Here is a 17,398-nt window from a genome sequence, read left to right as displayed (position 1 = left end):
CACATAATTTTTTTTTTTTCTGAATGAAAATTATAATTTATTAGAGAGATAATTCTGCTAATACAATAGACTGAAGAGCAAAATGAACATTACTCTTAGTAAAAAGACTGTCAGACCAATAACAAGCACCACGTGTCATTCAGTGTGCGGCTTTGTTAGCAGACCGTTTAACATGACAAATAAAAATATTATCTAAAAAAAAAAAGCATAAGTTGGATATTCTTGAACAATTAAACTAAATATGAATGGCAATGAGACAGAACTACGAATGGCCTGAACTGCTAAACTGCAATCAGTCTTAATGATCACATTCAGTTTATTCTTCTGCTTGATCCAACTTAGCGCCTCCTTGACGCTCAAAATTTCTGCAACAGCAGGTTGACAACTTGTGGTAGAAACCGTTGAAAAAGCCTCAACTAATCTCCGTCACTATTGCGAGCCACAAAGCCAGTACCAACCTGGTTTGTAGCTTCAAAAACAACTCCATCAACATTAATTTTGAGCTTGCCTACTGCTGGTTTGATCCAATAATAGTTGCTGTCAACTAGTGAAAGCTCTAGAGCAAGAGAATGTAAGCGGTTCGACTGTGCAAAGCTCCATTGCCGGTGAGTATTTCGAGCTAACCAAACAACATCCGATGCAGTACAATGTTTTCCATTCCACAGCAGGGCATTGCGTGTTTTCCATTCCATAGCAGGTCATTGCGTGTTTTCCAAATAACCCAACTAACCATCACTGCTTCTTCAAGTACACCAGAATTACCACTTGCTGCCAACTCCATAAACCAGTCAACATATGTTGTTGCAGCAGAGACACCAACACCGAGTGATGAACGGTTCCAGCAAGAGTGAGCAAAGGAACATTCAACTAAGACATGGAATATTGATTCCTCTGCAACATTACATAATACACAAATAAGCTCCACAAGGACATGCTTGAGGTGGAGTTGAGATTGAGTTGGCAAGCATCCCGAAAGTGATTTTCACGCAAAATGCAGCACATTAGGAGGGACTTTAATTTTCCACAGCACTTTCCAGAAATCAGCCTCCATATTAGAACACCAATTACCATTAACAGTTTGTAAGTAATGGTAGGAGCTTTTGACGGTGTAAAAACCAGATGCCTCTTTGTTCCAAAACTATTTGTCGTCCATCACAGTAGAACTCAAAGGGACCTGCAATATAAGATCAACATCACGGGGTTCAAACAGGTCAGAAACAACCTCCATATCCCACTGTTTACAGTCAGTTCGCATTAGTTGGGATACTTTACAATAAGCTAATGCGGGATATGTTGAAATAACACAAGGATTAGCATCATCTAACAACCATGGAGTGTTAATGACATCAGTTGAAGCACCTGACACAATTCTTCTCCTGGCACCCACTTTGATTAGCTCTTGAGACTGAAAGATACTTCGCCAAAGAAACTCGGATTGGAACCCAAATCCGCCTTAAGGAAAGAACATCGAGGAAAGTATCGAGCTTTATAAATTTGACCCACAAGCAAGTTCTGATGCAATAATAGCCTCCATCCCTGTTTCCCCAATAAAGATAAGTTATAGTCTCGCAAGCTTCAGAACCCCAACCCACCAGTATTTTTAGTTTTACACAGTTTCCTCCAACTAAACCAGCTAACACCTTTACACAGTGCCAAGATTCAATCTTTTTCAACTAAAAGCTATACATTCACCTTTCCTAACATGCTCGTGCAACTGTAGAGGGTAGGTTTTCCCTAAACCCGTGGAATAGAGGTTTCATTCACCACTAACAATGGTGTAAATTCAAAAAATTATAGAAACAAAGAATTCTTAAAGAAAAAAGAGAGAATTTAAAGGGACTTACTCACTGGTGAATCTTAGGTGAGGTTAGACGGTGAAGAAAGCAACTGCAAATTTCTTCCTGCACGGTGAGAAGAACACAAGGACGAAGCTTCAACTTTCTTGGAGTGTTCTTATTTTTTTTCTCTGGTTTTCTTTTCGGGAAATAAAAAATGAAAGTAAAAGGCTTGAAGGAAAAGGATGGCCTTTATATAGGCTTCATTTTAAGTCCCCCAAAAATTAATCAAATGGAAATGAATTCCCAATAAAATTATTATGGGGAAGTGGAAAGAGAAAAAAAGGACCATAATGGGAGTGCAACTATCAACACTGTTTCCCACAAAATATACTTTAAAAATTGTCATTATGAGTATTGACATTTAATAGTCAGCTGAAGAGATAGAAGTGTGATAGTTCATTTTTGCATGGTACAATCGCCAAAATACCAACCACGTGGGGCTCACATGCCTGCCAGTACCCGTATAGGTATTAAAAGTCCCCATCCGTACAGATATTTTTCTGGGGACTTGGGGGGCAAATATTATCCTAAAGTTTTCACAGCTAACGGGGTACTTACACGTGGCATGATCCAATCAACTCTTTGACCTAGCAGAGAACCTTCGGGCAGAAATATGCCAGTAGGTCCATATAAGGAGTATCAACCATAAGCTGTAGTAGATGTCCCATGAAGCATCTGGCTGTATCATCTACCTGCTGGCTAGATAAGATGGGAGCAACACCTTTCAAGGCTAATTCTACAAGCTAATCTCATAAATAAGACAAGTCTTGTAGAAGGCCTGACCAAGTAGTGAATATGCTGGCCAGAAGAGATGCTGCTAGGGATACCGGACAAGGATATGTGAGACTTGATTTCATCTTCAACAAGCTTCCACATATCTCTAACTGAATCCTACAGACTTAGATCCAACAAATCTATCCGAGAATAAAGGAGCTTCAACAAATCGTAACTGCACCCTAGAATATAGGGATATTTATTATTTGTTTGCTCTTTTTTACGGAGCCCAATGTAACAACCCCCTATAAATAGTGAAAGCATTCACCAAGGGAGGAGACCGAAAAATCAAGAGCTAAATTGATACTCACACATCTAAGAGCACTTCGCTGAAAGAGATTTTTAGTAAACACTTTGAGAGCCGAAGCTAGAGAACACTTTGTGTTCCTTAGTGATCTGCTCGATATTATCTCAAAAAAGTAATACAACCAAAAAGAGAGTAGGTCATTACCCATACATAAGGGGACCGAACCTCTAATTCTATGTGTTCTTTATTTATTTGTTATCCTTACCTCCACCTTGATGATTAATCAACATTTATTTGATTCTGACTTAGGTGGCTATTTTTCCAATCGACAGAGCTATTGATTAAGTGTAATTTTCAATAGAAGCACTATCTCAATAACAATTAGTTGTTGCTAATTCCAAATCAAAGCATTTCAGACCCTCCAAATAATCCAAAATAACATAGCCAATTCAATAGTCTACTTCTTATTATATTTATTCGTTCCTCAAAAAAAATTGCAAAAGTAATATCTCCGGAAGAAAAGAGTCTCAATTCAGTTAAATTTTCACAAGATTTAGCAAAAATAATTCTCAACTATTAGTTAAAAGTACATAAATTTTGGTTCTTGGACTCGTACCCTGAACCTTGACCTCGACCGCCACCCTTAACCTGAACTTTGACATACTAAATTATGTTCCTTGAATTTTCATCAATGTTAGATTTTTTTACTAAAATTAGACAAAAGTCCTTAAATTCAACAATCTCAATAGTTCAGAAGGTATTTTTAACAGCCTTAAAAATTCAAGGGGCATAATTTAATACATGTTAAAACTCATGAGACAAAAATCCTAATTATATTTATTAAAATCCAAATAATATTAAACTTGACCCCAAAGTAACATGAGAGGTCAGGTCAGGTCTAAGTACTACTAATATACCAAAAGTATACATATGAAGGAGAGTAGATAAGTTGCCTTTGATTATAGGTCCCTTTACGGGCTTTGTCCACATGCATACTAACTTAAAAGAGATGGAACGAAAGACAAGTGTCCATTATAGTGCATGACATTAACCAGAAATTGTAGTTGTGAGAAGTGGAGAACCTACATAGTCACAAGAAATTGTATGATCTTTTAGCAAAAAAATTAAAAAAAAATTGTATGATCAATTTTTATAAAGCTAATATAAACTATAAAAAAGAATACGTGACCTTTAGACACAATTGTCACTTTCTTACTGTTTTCCACCATTCAATTTGAAATCTCAAATTGGAATACTATTGTGTTTTGTATATGAATTTGTGGGCTAAAGCACATACAAACAAAACGAGCTCTAATGGTACATGGAAGAAGAATAGTCTATTCTCTGGCTCTCTCTCTCTTCTTTTTATTATTATTATTTAAGTAAATAGTGGCATAAGTACCTAAAGTTTTATGTTTGTAAGTGGCATAAACCCAATGTTTATTTTTAGCGACATAAGTACTCAATGTTTGTAAAACTTTAATTTTTCTCTAATTTTGTCAGTACAGACTTCGATATTGTCTTAAACTGGGCACATATAAGGTATAAATTTTTGATTATCGAGTCTAGATAGAAATATATAGTATCAGTTACTTCCAAATGTTCTCTTAATAAATTACTGACAAAACTGGAAGAAAATTACAGTTTTACAAACATTGAGTACTTATGCCGCTAAAAATAAACATTGAGTTTATGCCGCTTACAAATATAAAACTTTGGGTACTTATGCCGCTATTTACCCTTATTATTTTATCCACCGGATATGATTTTTCATGGTCAGTTGTTGACAAAATGAAAGAAAAAAAAAATTAAGAGAGAAAAGAGAAAAAAGAACAAAACTTAGATTGTTTGGTAAAGGAAAAAAGATGTAAGATAAGAAAAATGAAAACAAGTATATTGGTGGTCCTACTAACAAAATATATCATTTTTTTTGTTCGCAAAGTAACAAAATTTATCTCCTAAAATTATAAAATAAATGCCTTTTCAATAATAATAATAAATGATGTGGATTTTTATTTATTCATTATATCCTCTTATTCTCTTACTTGTATGAAAATTTCCTAATAGCATGATAATTTCGAGATATTTTTTGTGTGAAAATGACATGAAATATGAGATTTCATAAAAAAGTTAAAAAAAATATGGCATTTATAGGTTTGTCACTGTTCTATGACATTTTTTTATATTTAAGATTTTTTATGGTATTTGATATGCCATATTTTTATAAACTTATTATCCAATCCCATATTTTATGTTTTTATTTTTAGCTTAATTAGTTTTATTTTTTAAAAATTTATTTTACATTTACATTTAAGGATTTTTTTCTATTTGGAAAATTTACACCAAATACTATATTTTTTTCAAACATTATATTTTTAATTTGACAAGAACATTTTACTTTTATACTTTTCTTAATTTTTTTTTCTTTTTTACTGTTTTTTTACTTATTGAAGCTTCAAAAAGTTTTTTTTTTTTTTATCTTTTTTATATATTTTTTAGTCAATTTTGGCTCTTTTTTTTCTTTTCAATTTTTAAGTCAGTTACTACTTTTTTTTTTCTTTCTCTTATCTCTCTTTATTTTTTTTTTCTAATTTCTCTTTGTGTCTTTCTTTTATTTTTTAATATTTTTTCTCAAACTAATTTTTCTCTCTTAATATATATAATAGGTGTACATTTTTATATATCATTTTTTTTTTTCAAAAATGAAACTTATTTTTTTTATTTAAACTACTATTTTTTTTTGTTAAAAACTAATTATTACATTAAAAACAGCAGAAAAAAAAACTAATTTCATCAACATCATCCTAAAAAAAAACAATATAAAAAATCATAATCTAAAAAGAATCCAAACTTTAAAAACTAGTTTCATCAATATTGAAAGAAACTAATAATTTCATTTAAAGAATAAAAAAAATAGTTTCATCAACAAGATAATGAAAAAAATTACAATCTAAAAACGATACTTTAAAAACCAGTTTCATCAATATTAAAATAAACAAATTATTTCATTAAAAGAGGCAAAAAAAAAATAGTTTCATCAATAACATAATAAAAAATACACAATGCCTAATAACTAAACTTTTACAAACGATACTAAATTTAAAAACCAGTTTGAACATATAAATTTTATATCAATACTTAATAATCAAACTTCTAACTTCATTCTTTATTTTGGCATTTAATTTTTTATTTGCTTGCTCAAAAATTAAAGTTAATTTAAACATACAATATGCAGCAAATATAACAAAGAGAATCATAAATTAAAATCAAAGAGGAAAAAAAAGAAACAAAGAAAATTAAAGAGACAAAAATGCAATAAAAACCATAAAAGAATAACAAAAAAAACACTGAAATGTGAGAAACCAGTTAGTAAAACAACCAAAATAAAAACAAACAAATAAAAACCAGTTTCTTGAAATAAATTAATAAAAAATTGAATAAAACTCAATTATGAACAACAATAAAAAAAAATCAGGTATAAAAACTAATTACTTAAAAAAAAACCAGTTATGAAAATAATAAAATATTATGTGTGTCAGAAACTGATTAATGAAAATAAAATAAAAATTGTTGTTCAAATATCATAAAATAATAAAACTGGTTTTATACAAACTAAAAAATATGCAATAATATCATAAAAATGGAGCAACCCCATTACAGAACAGTTAAAACCTGTGAAACCAGTTTCGACATGTGAAACCAGTTTTGACGTTATAAAAAATCATAGCAAAATACAAATGTTACTAATAAAGTGAATTGAAACCAGTTTCATCAGACAATCAAATAAAAACACACACACACAAAAATACAAAAAAAAAAAAATACTAATCACAAATATAATCAAAACAACACATAATGCATACTAATAATTTAATAACAAAATATAAGTGTAAGTTTCGAACCTAGAAACAAAATAATAAATAAGTAACTTAAAAAAAAATTCTAATAACATAATGAAACTACTTTTTTATTCTTTTAATGAAATTATTAGTTTCTTTCAATGTTGATGAAACTGATTTTTAAAGTTTATATTATTTTTAGATTATAATTTTTTATATTGTTTTTTTTTCAAGATGATGTTGATGAAACTCGTTTTTTTTTTTTTTCTGCTGCTTTTAATGAAATAATTAGTTTTTAACAAAAAAAAAAACAAAGAAAAAAAATAGTAGTTTAAATAATAAAAAAAAATAAGTTTAATTTCTGTAAAAAAAAAATAATATCTATAATTGAGATTATTTTTTATTTATTTTAGTATTTTATTTTTTTAAAAAAGAAAAAATAAATAAAAAGAAACATAAATTTAAAGTTTTTTATGGCATTCCTCATGACTTTTCCCCATATTTGTAAGTTTTTTTAAAAAAATGTCATATTTAGTGTAATTAAGTTTTTATGCCATATATATCAAAACTTATCTTTATTTTCCCATATTTTTGTAAATAGCCCTATTTTTGTCCTATAGGTATTAACAGGCCGGCTCTAGGTATAGGCGGGCTAGGTTTGTGCCTAGGGCCCACTCATTTTGGAGGCCCAAATAAAAAAAATATACATATTTTTTTAATAATTTTTTAAAATACCATTTATTTTTATAGTAAGGACCAAAAATTTTTTTTTTTTGCCTATGACCCATTCCAACTTAGGACTGGCCTGGGTATTAATAGTTTTACTTTTTGATTGATAAATATTTATAACTCTCTCTTTCTCTTTTTATCTCTATACTTAAAACATCAACAACTAGGGATATTTATGGATTGGTTGATTTAGTTTGAATTTTAAAATTTTTCAAACTAAACCAGCATTACGTTTTTTTTTTTTTTATAAATTTAAAACCAAACCAGACTAGTTAAACAATCAAACTAAACCAAACCAATCCACTCAAAAACAGAATAGTTTGTATTTGGTAGTTATTCTAATTTTTTTTTTTTATAATAATTGTTAATTTTTTTGACAATTTTTTTACTTTTAATAAATTTATAATACATAATAACAGTAAATTATTATTATTATTATTATTATAACAATATAAAGTCAATATCAATATTCTACCTAAAGTTGTTCTTAAATATCAACATTTCGTCCAAAAAAAAATATACATTAACTAAATGTAAAATACTTACACGGATTTTTTTGGTTTGAACTGCTACCAATATTTCTAAAACCATGACTGAACCAGAAAATTTTAAACAGTCCGAATTGACTAAATCATTTACACCGGATTCATTTAGTCTAGTTTCAAATAGTTTGGTTTAGATTAGTTGGGGTTTGGAACTACGGATTGAGCATTATATAAACACCCCTATCAAAAATAATATCCTCAGATTGATCTTTCTTTTTTTTTTTTACCACCCATCTCTCTTTCTCTTTAATCAAATGAACAGATCTCAAATCGATCTTTCCATTCTTCTTCTTTTTTTTTTCTCTATGGTTTTTTCGATATTTAAAAGTACAATCTTGGTTCTTCCTCCATAGCTCCAACGATTGTCGGATCAGTTGACTTCTTTGATTCATTCAATGCCTATCAATGGTAGGTATGCCTATATGAAATTTTTAATAATTGAGCTTTAGTTTTGAATCTTTTAGATATTTATCATGTGTTTTGATTTTGAGGTATTCATTAATTCTCCTCATTTTATCATGTATTTGACTTATTAGAATATTTCTATTTAATATTATAATATTTCTAATATTAGTAAAAAATCATTTTAAATTGATTTTGTTTTATCTCACTTATTATTCATTGATTGTATACTATCACAAATCAAAATGTGATAAGATATAATGTTCTAAATATAGTTAGATTACCCAATATAAAAGACTACCTCCAAAAATTTATGACTGAGGCTACCAAAATTAAGAATCTAACGAAGGAAGGAAGGTACACAACCATCATGAGTGACGTACTGTCTTTGGGTGAGTTATGAAAAGATATCCGTTGACACTCAACTCAAAACATAGTCGACTTCCTTGATCGGGCGGAAGGCTTTTTTAAGCTTGAAGAAGTTATTCGACGAGCCCAAACTAGGAGATAGGCGGGTGCCGGACAGGCCCAGACTGGCGAACAACCCTCAGTTCTACCCAGTACACCTGCCAGCATGTGCAATGCCAGCCAGCCCTCCAAAAATCAAAATAATAGAGGCAAGCATAACACCAATAACTCTGGCCGAGGAAATGGCAAAAAGGGGAAATTTAACAACCGCTTACGTTGCAAGACTCAAAGGATAAGGAGGAGAGGTTTACGTGCTTCACTCTCCTAACAGAGACTCCTGAAACAGTCTATATGGCTACACAATCCATAGTTCTGTACAAGAAGCCTCATCCCATGAAGACAGACATAAGCAAGAGGGACACTTCCAAATTCTACTAATTTCACAATAATTTTGTCCATGATACCAATGAGTGCAAGCATTTAAAGTTGAAAATTGAGTTCCTAATCAGGAGGAACAATCCCCACCTATATCGTTACGTGCAAGACGACCAGATATAGGCACGAGGTGCCCAAAACAAAGACCTAATGCAACCACCTGTTGTCGGTCACCTAGGGGTCGTCATTGGCAGACCTCATATTGTAGGGAAATAAGCAAAGCTAGGGAGCGCTACGCTTGGACTCTCCATCACGAGCAAAACTGCGACATTCTGGCTGTAGAGGAAAATATCGTAAACATCTAAAGCTTGAAGAGCCTACCATCTCCTTCACAGAGGGAGATGCTGCCAAAGTCAAATTCCCTCATAATGATCCATTGGTCATAATTGCTCAGATAAGGAACATGTCAGTTGCCAGGTGCATAATTGACAATAAAGCTTCTTCACACATACTGTTCAAGTCAACCTATGAGATGATGGGGCTCCAGTTGATAGATCTAGTACCCTACGCACAACTAATGTACGGGTTCTTTGGCCAAGGCCTTGCGCCTTTGGGATACATTTGATTACCTCTAACAGTTGGAGAAAGTCCCACAACAAGGATAGTGATGTCTCGGTTCATAGTGATCGATGTGCCATCGACGTTCAATGTTATGATTGGTCGACCAAACCTGTACGATCTGAAAGTTGTAACGTCAATTTACCACCTATGCCTAAAGTTCCCAACAAGACATGGGGTAGGATGCCTAAAGGGAGATCAACAGACTGCCCGACACTGCTACAACTTGGCTTTATCCAAAGCCTAAAAAGAAAAAAAAAATACATGCAAAGAGCTTTAGTGAAGAGTCCGGCCAAGGGCAAAAAAGTTTAGCCCAAAGCGAGGAGGCAGACTTAGATCCTCGCTTTGGGGATCCTGCAGATAGCTGTGGACCGGTAGACATAATTACCAAACCTTCAATAGACTAAAGGAGGAGACTGATACAAAAATAATTATGCATCATTCTAGAAAAAAAGAAGTATATACCCCAATATCTGCCATAAAAAGAGATTCATCCCAATAACAAATACTAATCTATTTTCAAATAGCTATAATGTATTTAATCATATATTATTATGTTTATGCATGAATATAAGCTTCTGATTGGAGTAAGCTACATGTTAACCCATATTCTATTAAATAGATATGTTTGTGTTTATTTTATTTATATTATTTCTATTTATATCTTGTGGTTTCGATCATGGATCGAGTTGAATATCATAATTTTTTTCTACCCATCTTATATATTGTCCTTTTCATTTTTTGTTACAATAGAAACTTTTTGGTAGGCGATATTTTAAGAAAATATTCTTTCAATTTATTGGAGAGAACCATTATTTCTTTTTTTTCAATGCGAACTTGACACAACATGGGAAACTTACTATTCACATGAATTATTTATAATTAAAAAGTGAGTTTCATCCCATTATAGCATATATATAATATTAAAATATTTTAAAAAAATATGAAAAAATAAATTTAGGTTAGTTTTGACCATTTATAATGATCTAACGGTGAAATTGACTCTGAAGGTCGTGCGTCAATTTTTGAAGCTTGAGCCGCGTCCATGGGACCCACTTCAGGTAAGTTGTAGCTTAAATTTATAACTCTCTTGAGGATAAAATTTGGAGTTGAAAACTTTAGAATTTTGATTGGAGTGTGAGACATGACTTGATAGAGCATTAAAATAGCTTCAAAATGCAAGTTAAATTGCATCAATCAAATCAATATTGAGTAAGTTATGATCGTTCTACTGAAGGTTGTTCTGCTCCCAACACCCAGGTTGACATATGACGTCAACCTAGACGCTAGGCCAAGGGAAAAATGTGTTGAAGGTGTACTTTTTAATGCCAAAGTGATATTTAGAGATCACTTAACTTGTTTCCGTGTTATTGTAAAGTCTTTCACCAGTTCTCAGAGATGTTGTTGTTTTGCAAAATTGAGAGACTCAAAACTGCCCGATTTGCGACTAAGTCACTTTGCCGAAAAAGTTACAATATTAAGTTGTAAATTTGACTTGTCTGAGTTCATAAATCTCATTTACCATGAAAAACTAGATGAGCGCTCGAGACAAAATCAGAATCGGATAAGCAAAATCTAGTGCACCAGGTCACCTGTCAACCTGGGCACCTGTGTGCTCTTTCTTGAGCTTCTGTGAAGCCGTTTTAATACTTCCAAGGTTCTTAAAATTGGGGACGAGGTCTCCTACCCCATTTTTGACCACACTTGAGAGAATTCTTTGAACTGAATTTGCATTTAGATGATCGAAACCAATGCACTAAGTTTATTTTATCCTTGGGTGATGGGCCCAGCACCAAGTCAACTTGGGGATTGGGCTTAGTTTTTTGCCCCTCAAGATTCTCGTCGTCTCCCCAAGTTTACTTGTACCTTCGTTATTTTTTATGATGAAAAAAATTCCTGAAATACTTTTTTGGGAAACATGATTAGAAACAGCCCATGTCGACAAAATATCAACCTAGGTGTTGGGCCTAGCACCAAGCGTCAACCTGGTGTTGGGCCCAACATCAAGCGTCAACCTGGGTTCTGCGACCAGTTTTAGGCCACTAGATGATTCCGTTTGATTCCTAAAAATACTTTTATCTTAATATATGACGAAAACAAAAAATATTCCCATAATACTTCTTGAAAAAACTCCTTGGAATTGGCCCCAGGTTGGTCTGTTTCTTCCCTGAAAGTACTTGTTTTCCTCATTTTTGATGAAGAGGAAGAAAATGCATGGGATAGTTCTTCAATTTGATGCTTGGAAGTGCCACAGGTTGACAAAATGTCAACTTGGGCACTGGGTGCCTAGGGCACCTAGTGCTTCGGGTGCAAAAAAACAAAAGTGTTCTAAATCTGATTCTGATGCCTCAAATATGTTCGTGACATGTCTAATTCATGTCATAGTACAAAGTTTGACTTATTTGCACTAAGGCAGTCTTGGAAATCAAAACCCTAGTTGGGTTGTCAACCTGCGCACTGGGTGAAACCCTAGGCGCTCAGGTTCATTTCCATGGTGTTGTTTCGTGTATTTTCAACTCCAGGACTTGGATGCTTCATATATTTATGGTACAGAATACTGAAAGTTAGTGAGTTGAAAACAACTTGGTGGGATCCAAACACCCATTCTAGAGTTCCCGAAGTTAACCTGGGCATAGGGTTAGGGACCCTTCCTAGGTCGAATGTTATAACTCAGGACTACTCAGCTCTGAGATGTTTTTTTTCTTGCCACGTGTCAAATATTGATGTCCATGTCATTAGGGTAATTTTCCGGGTTAACACAATCTAATCCAATATTTTTCTCCTAATGTGATTAAATTCAATTATTAATTGGATTTAGAAAATCAACATTCGATCTAATCCAATTACACACTTAAATTTTTATTGTTAACTTAAAAACATGAAGAAAAAAAAATACTTAAAAACTAAGTTTGATACTCCATAAAATATCATTCTTACAAATTTAATTTAATGCAACTAAAAGTTTAAAATGACTAAAACAATAACATTGTGTCAAATAATAAAAATAGAATAAAATATCATGAAAATAAATACACAAAACAACTAAGTGATACAAATTCAACATAAAAAAAAAACAACCAAAAAAATATAATTAAAGTATAGATATTTTATTTTTTAATATCTTTTATTATATATAAATAAGTATAAACAACTTCTTTATTATATATTAAATGTAATTTAATATCAGTTTTTAATTAGACTTTAGGATTGACATCTATAATAATTAACCTAATCCCACTAGAATTTAATTTTAAGCTCTAATTTAATTCAATTATAATTAAATATATAATATTTTCTAATTGAATTGAATTGAATCAATTTCAATTGGATATTAAATCACTTCCATTCAACTATTTTACCCTATAAAATATAAATCGTGAATCATATGGACAGCAGATGAGATATTATAATAATCTTATTATAATGTATATTTTCACTCATCACGTGCGAAAAAAATTAGATTGCTTAAAAGATAAGCATATAATATTTAGTGAATCCCCTAATAAAAAAATTATTTAGTGAAGAAATTAAAGTGTGAATAAAATAATAAGATTTAATTTTATTAAATATTTGGTAGTTGGCACGCTATGATAAATTAATTAATAATGAAATAGAGCAATCCTATAATTGAGTTCATAATTTGTTTTGTTCAAAAAAATAATTGAGTTATGTTGTTCAAGATGGTGCGTATTTTAAAAAAATCCCCTCAAACAAAAATAAATGAAAAATATATATTCATTATTTAATTTAGAAGAATTACATCATATAGTATTTTTTCATTTGGGTTGCTCTAATAATTTGTGGGTTGCTATATAGATTTTGATTGTGATTTAAGTTCATCCGTTAATTGTTATATGAGTTTATATGTGAATTTCTATAAAAATACAAAAAAAAAAAAATATATTTTAAAGTGTAAAAATAAAAAAACTTCTTTAATTTATTATTATGATTATGATCATTTTTATATTAATTTTTTAACAAAATATTTCACTGTGTAATAATTTAAGTTAAGTTTAAATTAATGTAGTTTTCTTGTTTTGTTATTCGGCATTATATTGGTATTATATTATTTTTACTTAATTATGTTCATTAATATTGATAAATATACAGTTATTTAAAAAAGAAATAGGTGAAAACATCATTTTTATCTTTATTGCACGAGCATTTCTTATTTTTATTGTATAAGGAAAGAGAAATGCTAAAGGGTGCCTAATACTTTTGTAGAGTTATTTGCGGTATAATTTTCTTAAGTTGATACGTTTTTACAACTAATTCTCAATTCTAAAATTTTGGTGGTAAAACCTCCAAAACTCAAGTTCTGTTAACACTTAGCCTCTTCCATCTATTTTTGGCTCTTAACTGCCATGGTAGAATGTCTACGTATACACAATGTACGGCACAATTTTATTGGTCCACGTAAATAAATATTTAAAAAAATTAAAAAAAAAATTAATTATTTTAAAAATATAAAATTTTCTTTTTCTTTAAAAATTAAAAAAAAAAATTTTAAAAAATAAAAATTAAAAAAAAACCCTAAATAAACCCTAATTTCTTTTTCTTTTTTTATTTTATTTCTCAAGAATAAACCCTAATTTTATTTCTCAACAATAACAATAAGTGAATAAGTTTGCTTCATTAGCAATGTGGGACTAAATCTAGTACATCCTTATAATCAAAGTTTGTTTAAAAAAACATAAACATAGCCAAATATTACACCAAACTTTGATACATTTTATTTTGTAGAAAACACTTTAGTTTCCTTTCACACTTTATTCACCCAAAACTACATAGAAGCATACTAAATGATCATAATCTCACATAAGAAATCTCAAGGAGAATAAGGTTTTGCAACAACATGAAGAGCTTTTTTCTTTGTAACACTAAGCCCATAAACTTCACTCATATCCAAATCTGAGGAGGACCCATTATTACCAAACAACTCCCAATCAAACCAATACAAAAGATTAGCAACTGTATATTCCATACTAGCCATGGCAAATGAGATCCCAGGACAAGCCCTTCTCCCACACCCAAACGCCACAAATTCATAACCTTGAGCTCCTTGACCTTTAAACAGATCAATTGGGCTGTTCTCAAATCTCTCAGGGATGAACTCTTCTGGATTTTCCCATACACTGGGGTCTCTATGAATTGCCCATGCATTGATGAACACTCTTGTTTTGGCAGGAATATGGTAACCTCCAACTTCTACACTTACTGATGTTTCACGAGGAAGTAACAGAGGAAGTGAGGGATGTAACCTTTGGTTTTCTTTGATAATACAATTTAAGTAGTTCATTTTGTTGATATCATTAGAATCGATCTTTTGTTTGTTTCCGACTACTTTTCTAACTTCTTCTTGGGCTTTCTTCATTACTCTTGGATTTCTTAAAAGCTCTGCCATTAACCATTCTAATGCTGTTGAAGTAGTCTCACTTCCACCCACGAATATGTCCTGCAAAAATGAATTTATATTAACATTGTGTATTTGACTAAGAGAAAGAAAGAGAGTGTAAAACTTACTATTAAGATAGCTTTCAAGTGCTCCATAGTCAGATTCTTTTCCTCTTTCTGAACTTTGAGAAGAATATCCACAAAGTCATCTTTCAAATTTTGACAAGAATCATCATTGCTTTCCATTACTGCCTTGTGTTCTTCAATCACTTTATCAAAGAAGCTGTCCATTGCATTAAAGCTTTCAGTCAAACGACCAATCAATCCTCTAATAACGTCAACCCATTTCAAAAAAGGGAAGAAATCTCCGAAACTAAAGGCCATAAAATCAACCATTATCTTTCTAGACACCTCTCCAAATCTGGTCTGATGACCATTTACATCCTCAACTCTCTGCCCAAGCATACACCTTGCCATTATGTTATTAGAGGTTGCAATAAGCAAATTGCTGAGGTTCACAGACCTCTTAGAAAGACAAGTTTCTTGTATTGTGTTAATCAATAAATCAACTTCTTCATCCCTTACGAACTGAAACAATTGTACCCTTTTGACACTTAGAAGCTCAACAACACTAACCTTCTTAGCTAGTCTCCAATACTCACCATAAGGAGAAAAGGCCAAGTCTTTGCAGCCATAAAGTAAGATCTTACCAGCTACAGTATGTGGTCGATTGGAGAAAGCTATGTCATGGTTCTTAGTGATCTCTCTAACCATTTCAGCTGATGAAACGATGAGAGTTGGGACTCTGCCCAAATGCATGAACATAAGAGGGCCATACTTGTCGGACAGGACTCGAAGGAACCGGGGCGGGTGAGTGCCTAGCTGGTGAAGGTTTCCAATCACTGGTAAGCTTGGTGGTGATGGTGGCAAGGTGCTTTTTTTGCCACTTGATGATGATGATGATTGTCTGGTTGTGAATATAAAGAAGAGAAGAAGAGATAGGAAGCAAAGAGAGAAAAGAAATGGGTGCAGAAGTACTTGTTGCAACATAACTAGTATCTCCATTATTACTGGAAAATATCTTTGATTCCTAGCTATTGGTAAGTTTTGGTTTTAGACTTTTAGTCTGTGCCTTATATATAAATATAGGAAAATTTGGATTTTTTTATGAGAATTTGAGATGTACCAAATTATATTCTCTGAACTTTTTTAGCCGTTAAAAATTACTCATGAACTATTGAGATTGTTAGATTTAATGACTTTTGTCTAATTTTATTCAATTTTACTATTTCAGTAATTGGTTATGCTCTAAAGCTTACTTTCCAGAGTTTGATATCTACCAAATCATACCTCTTGAATTTTGATATGTATAAAATCATACCACTTAACTTTCATTTATGTTAAAATTTTTTTATTAAAATTAGATAAAAGTCCTTATATTTAACAATTTCAATAGTTCAAGGGATATTTTTAACGAACTTAAAAATTTAGCGGCATAATTTAGTACATGTTAAAATTCGGGGAATTTTTTTTTTAATTAGCCATATATATATATATATACTAGGTGAATGTACGTGCCGAGCCACGTACTGCTAGTTTCATTTAAGATTTTGGTCTTTTTAAGATTTTGAATGTATTTTATTTTTAAAGATTACAAATTTTTTGTTTGAAAAAATTAAATATTTATATTTGAAATATTATTTAATAATGTATTAAAAATAATATTAGTGTAATTATAAAATTGTAAATAAATTTATTATTGGAGTAGTAGATTATTCTATTTAGTTCTTTTTTTAACATAGCATTGTAATGTAAGTTTATATCTATAAATATTCTGTAAAGTGTTAATATTATATGAACATCTCCATTTATAAAGCTAAAAAGTGGGTCAATGACAAAAGTGGTATATATGCAATCACACAAAGATAGAAGTGGTATTTTTGCTTCCTATGCTTATCCAGAGAAAACATTAGATAACGTGAGGTTAACTTTAATATATAAATATTTTTCTTTTTTAAAAAATAAATAAAAAAAATTATTAATATTCTCCTAAGATAGGTTTGTTAGAGAGATATGTGGCTAAGATGATTTTTTTTAATTTAAAAAGAGATTATTAATATTTAAAAGATTATTTAATTTTTTGGGTTTAATTATTGGGTTTATTTATTAACGGGAGATCAAACCTAATCGTTAAATTTAACATAGATAGACACTTTTAATATATAAAGA

At 31.0% G+C, this 17,398-nt stretch overlaps 1 protein-coding gene across 1 annotated transcript; it reads right to left on the bottom strand.

Moving 5' to 3' along the window:
- Window positions 1-14,441: 14,441 nt before the first annotated feature.
- On the bottom strand, window positions 14,442-16,296 carry LOC115711523 (phenylacetaldehyde oxime monooxygenase CYP71AN24). The gene is made up of 2 exons (XM_030639874.2): window positions 15,299-16,296; window positions 14,442-15,230 (listed from the first exon to the last, which is right to left on the bottom strand). Exons 1-2 carry the CDS (start codon window positions 16,232-16,234, stop codon window positions 14,604-14,606), a joined length of 1,563 nt encoding a protein of 520 aa, XP_030495734.2. The 5' UTR covers window positions 16,235-16,296; the 3' UTR covers window positions 14,442-14,603.
- Between the last annotated feature and the right edge of the window lie 1,102 nt (window positions 16,297-17,398).

The sequence above is a fragment of the Cannabis sativa genome, chromosome 3, assembly GCF_029168945.1.
Source record: "Cannabis sativa cultivar Pink pepper isolate KNU-18-1 chromosome 3, ASM2916894v1, whole genome shotgun sequence".
In the NCBI taxonomy this organism is placed as follows: Eukaryota; Viridiplantae; Streptophyta; class Magnoliopsida; order Rosales; family Cannabaceae; genus Cannabis; species Cannabis sativa.
This window is presented reverse-complemented; position numbering and strand designations above follow the sequence as displayed.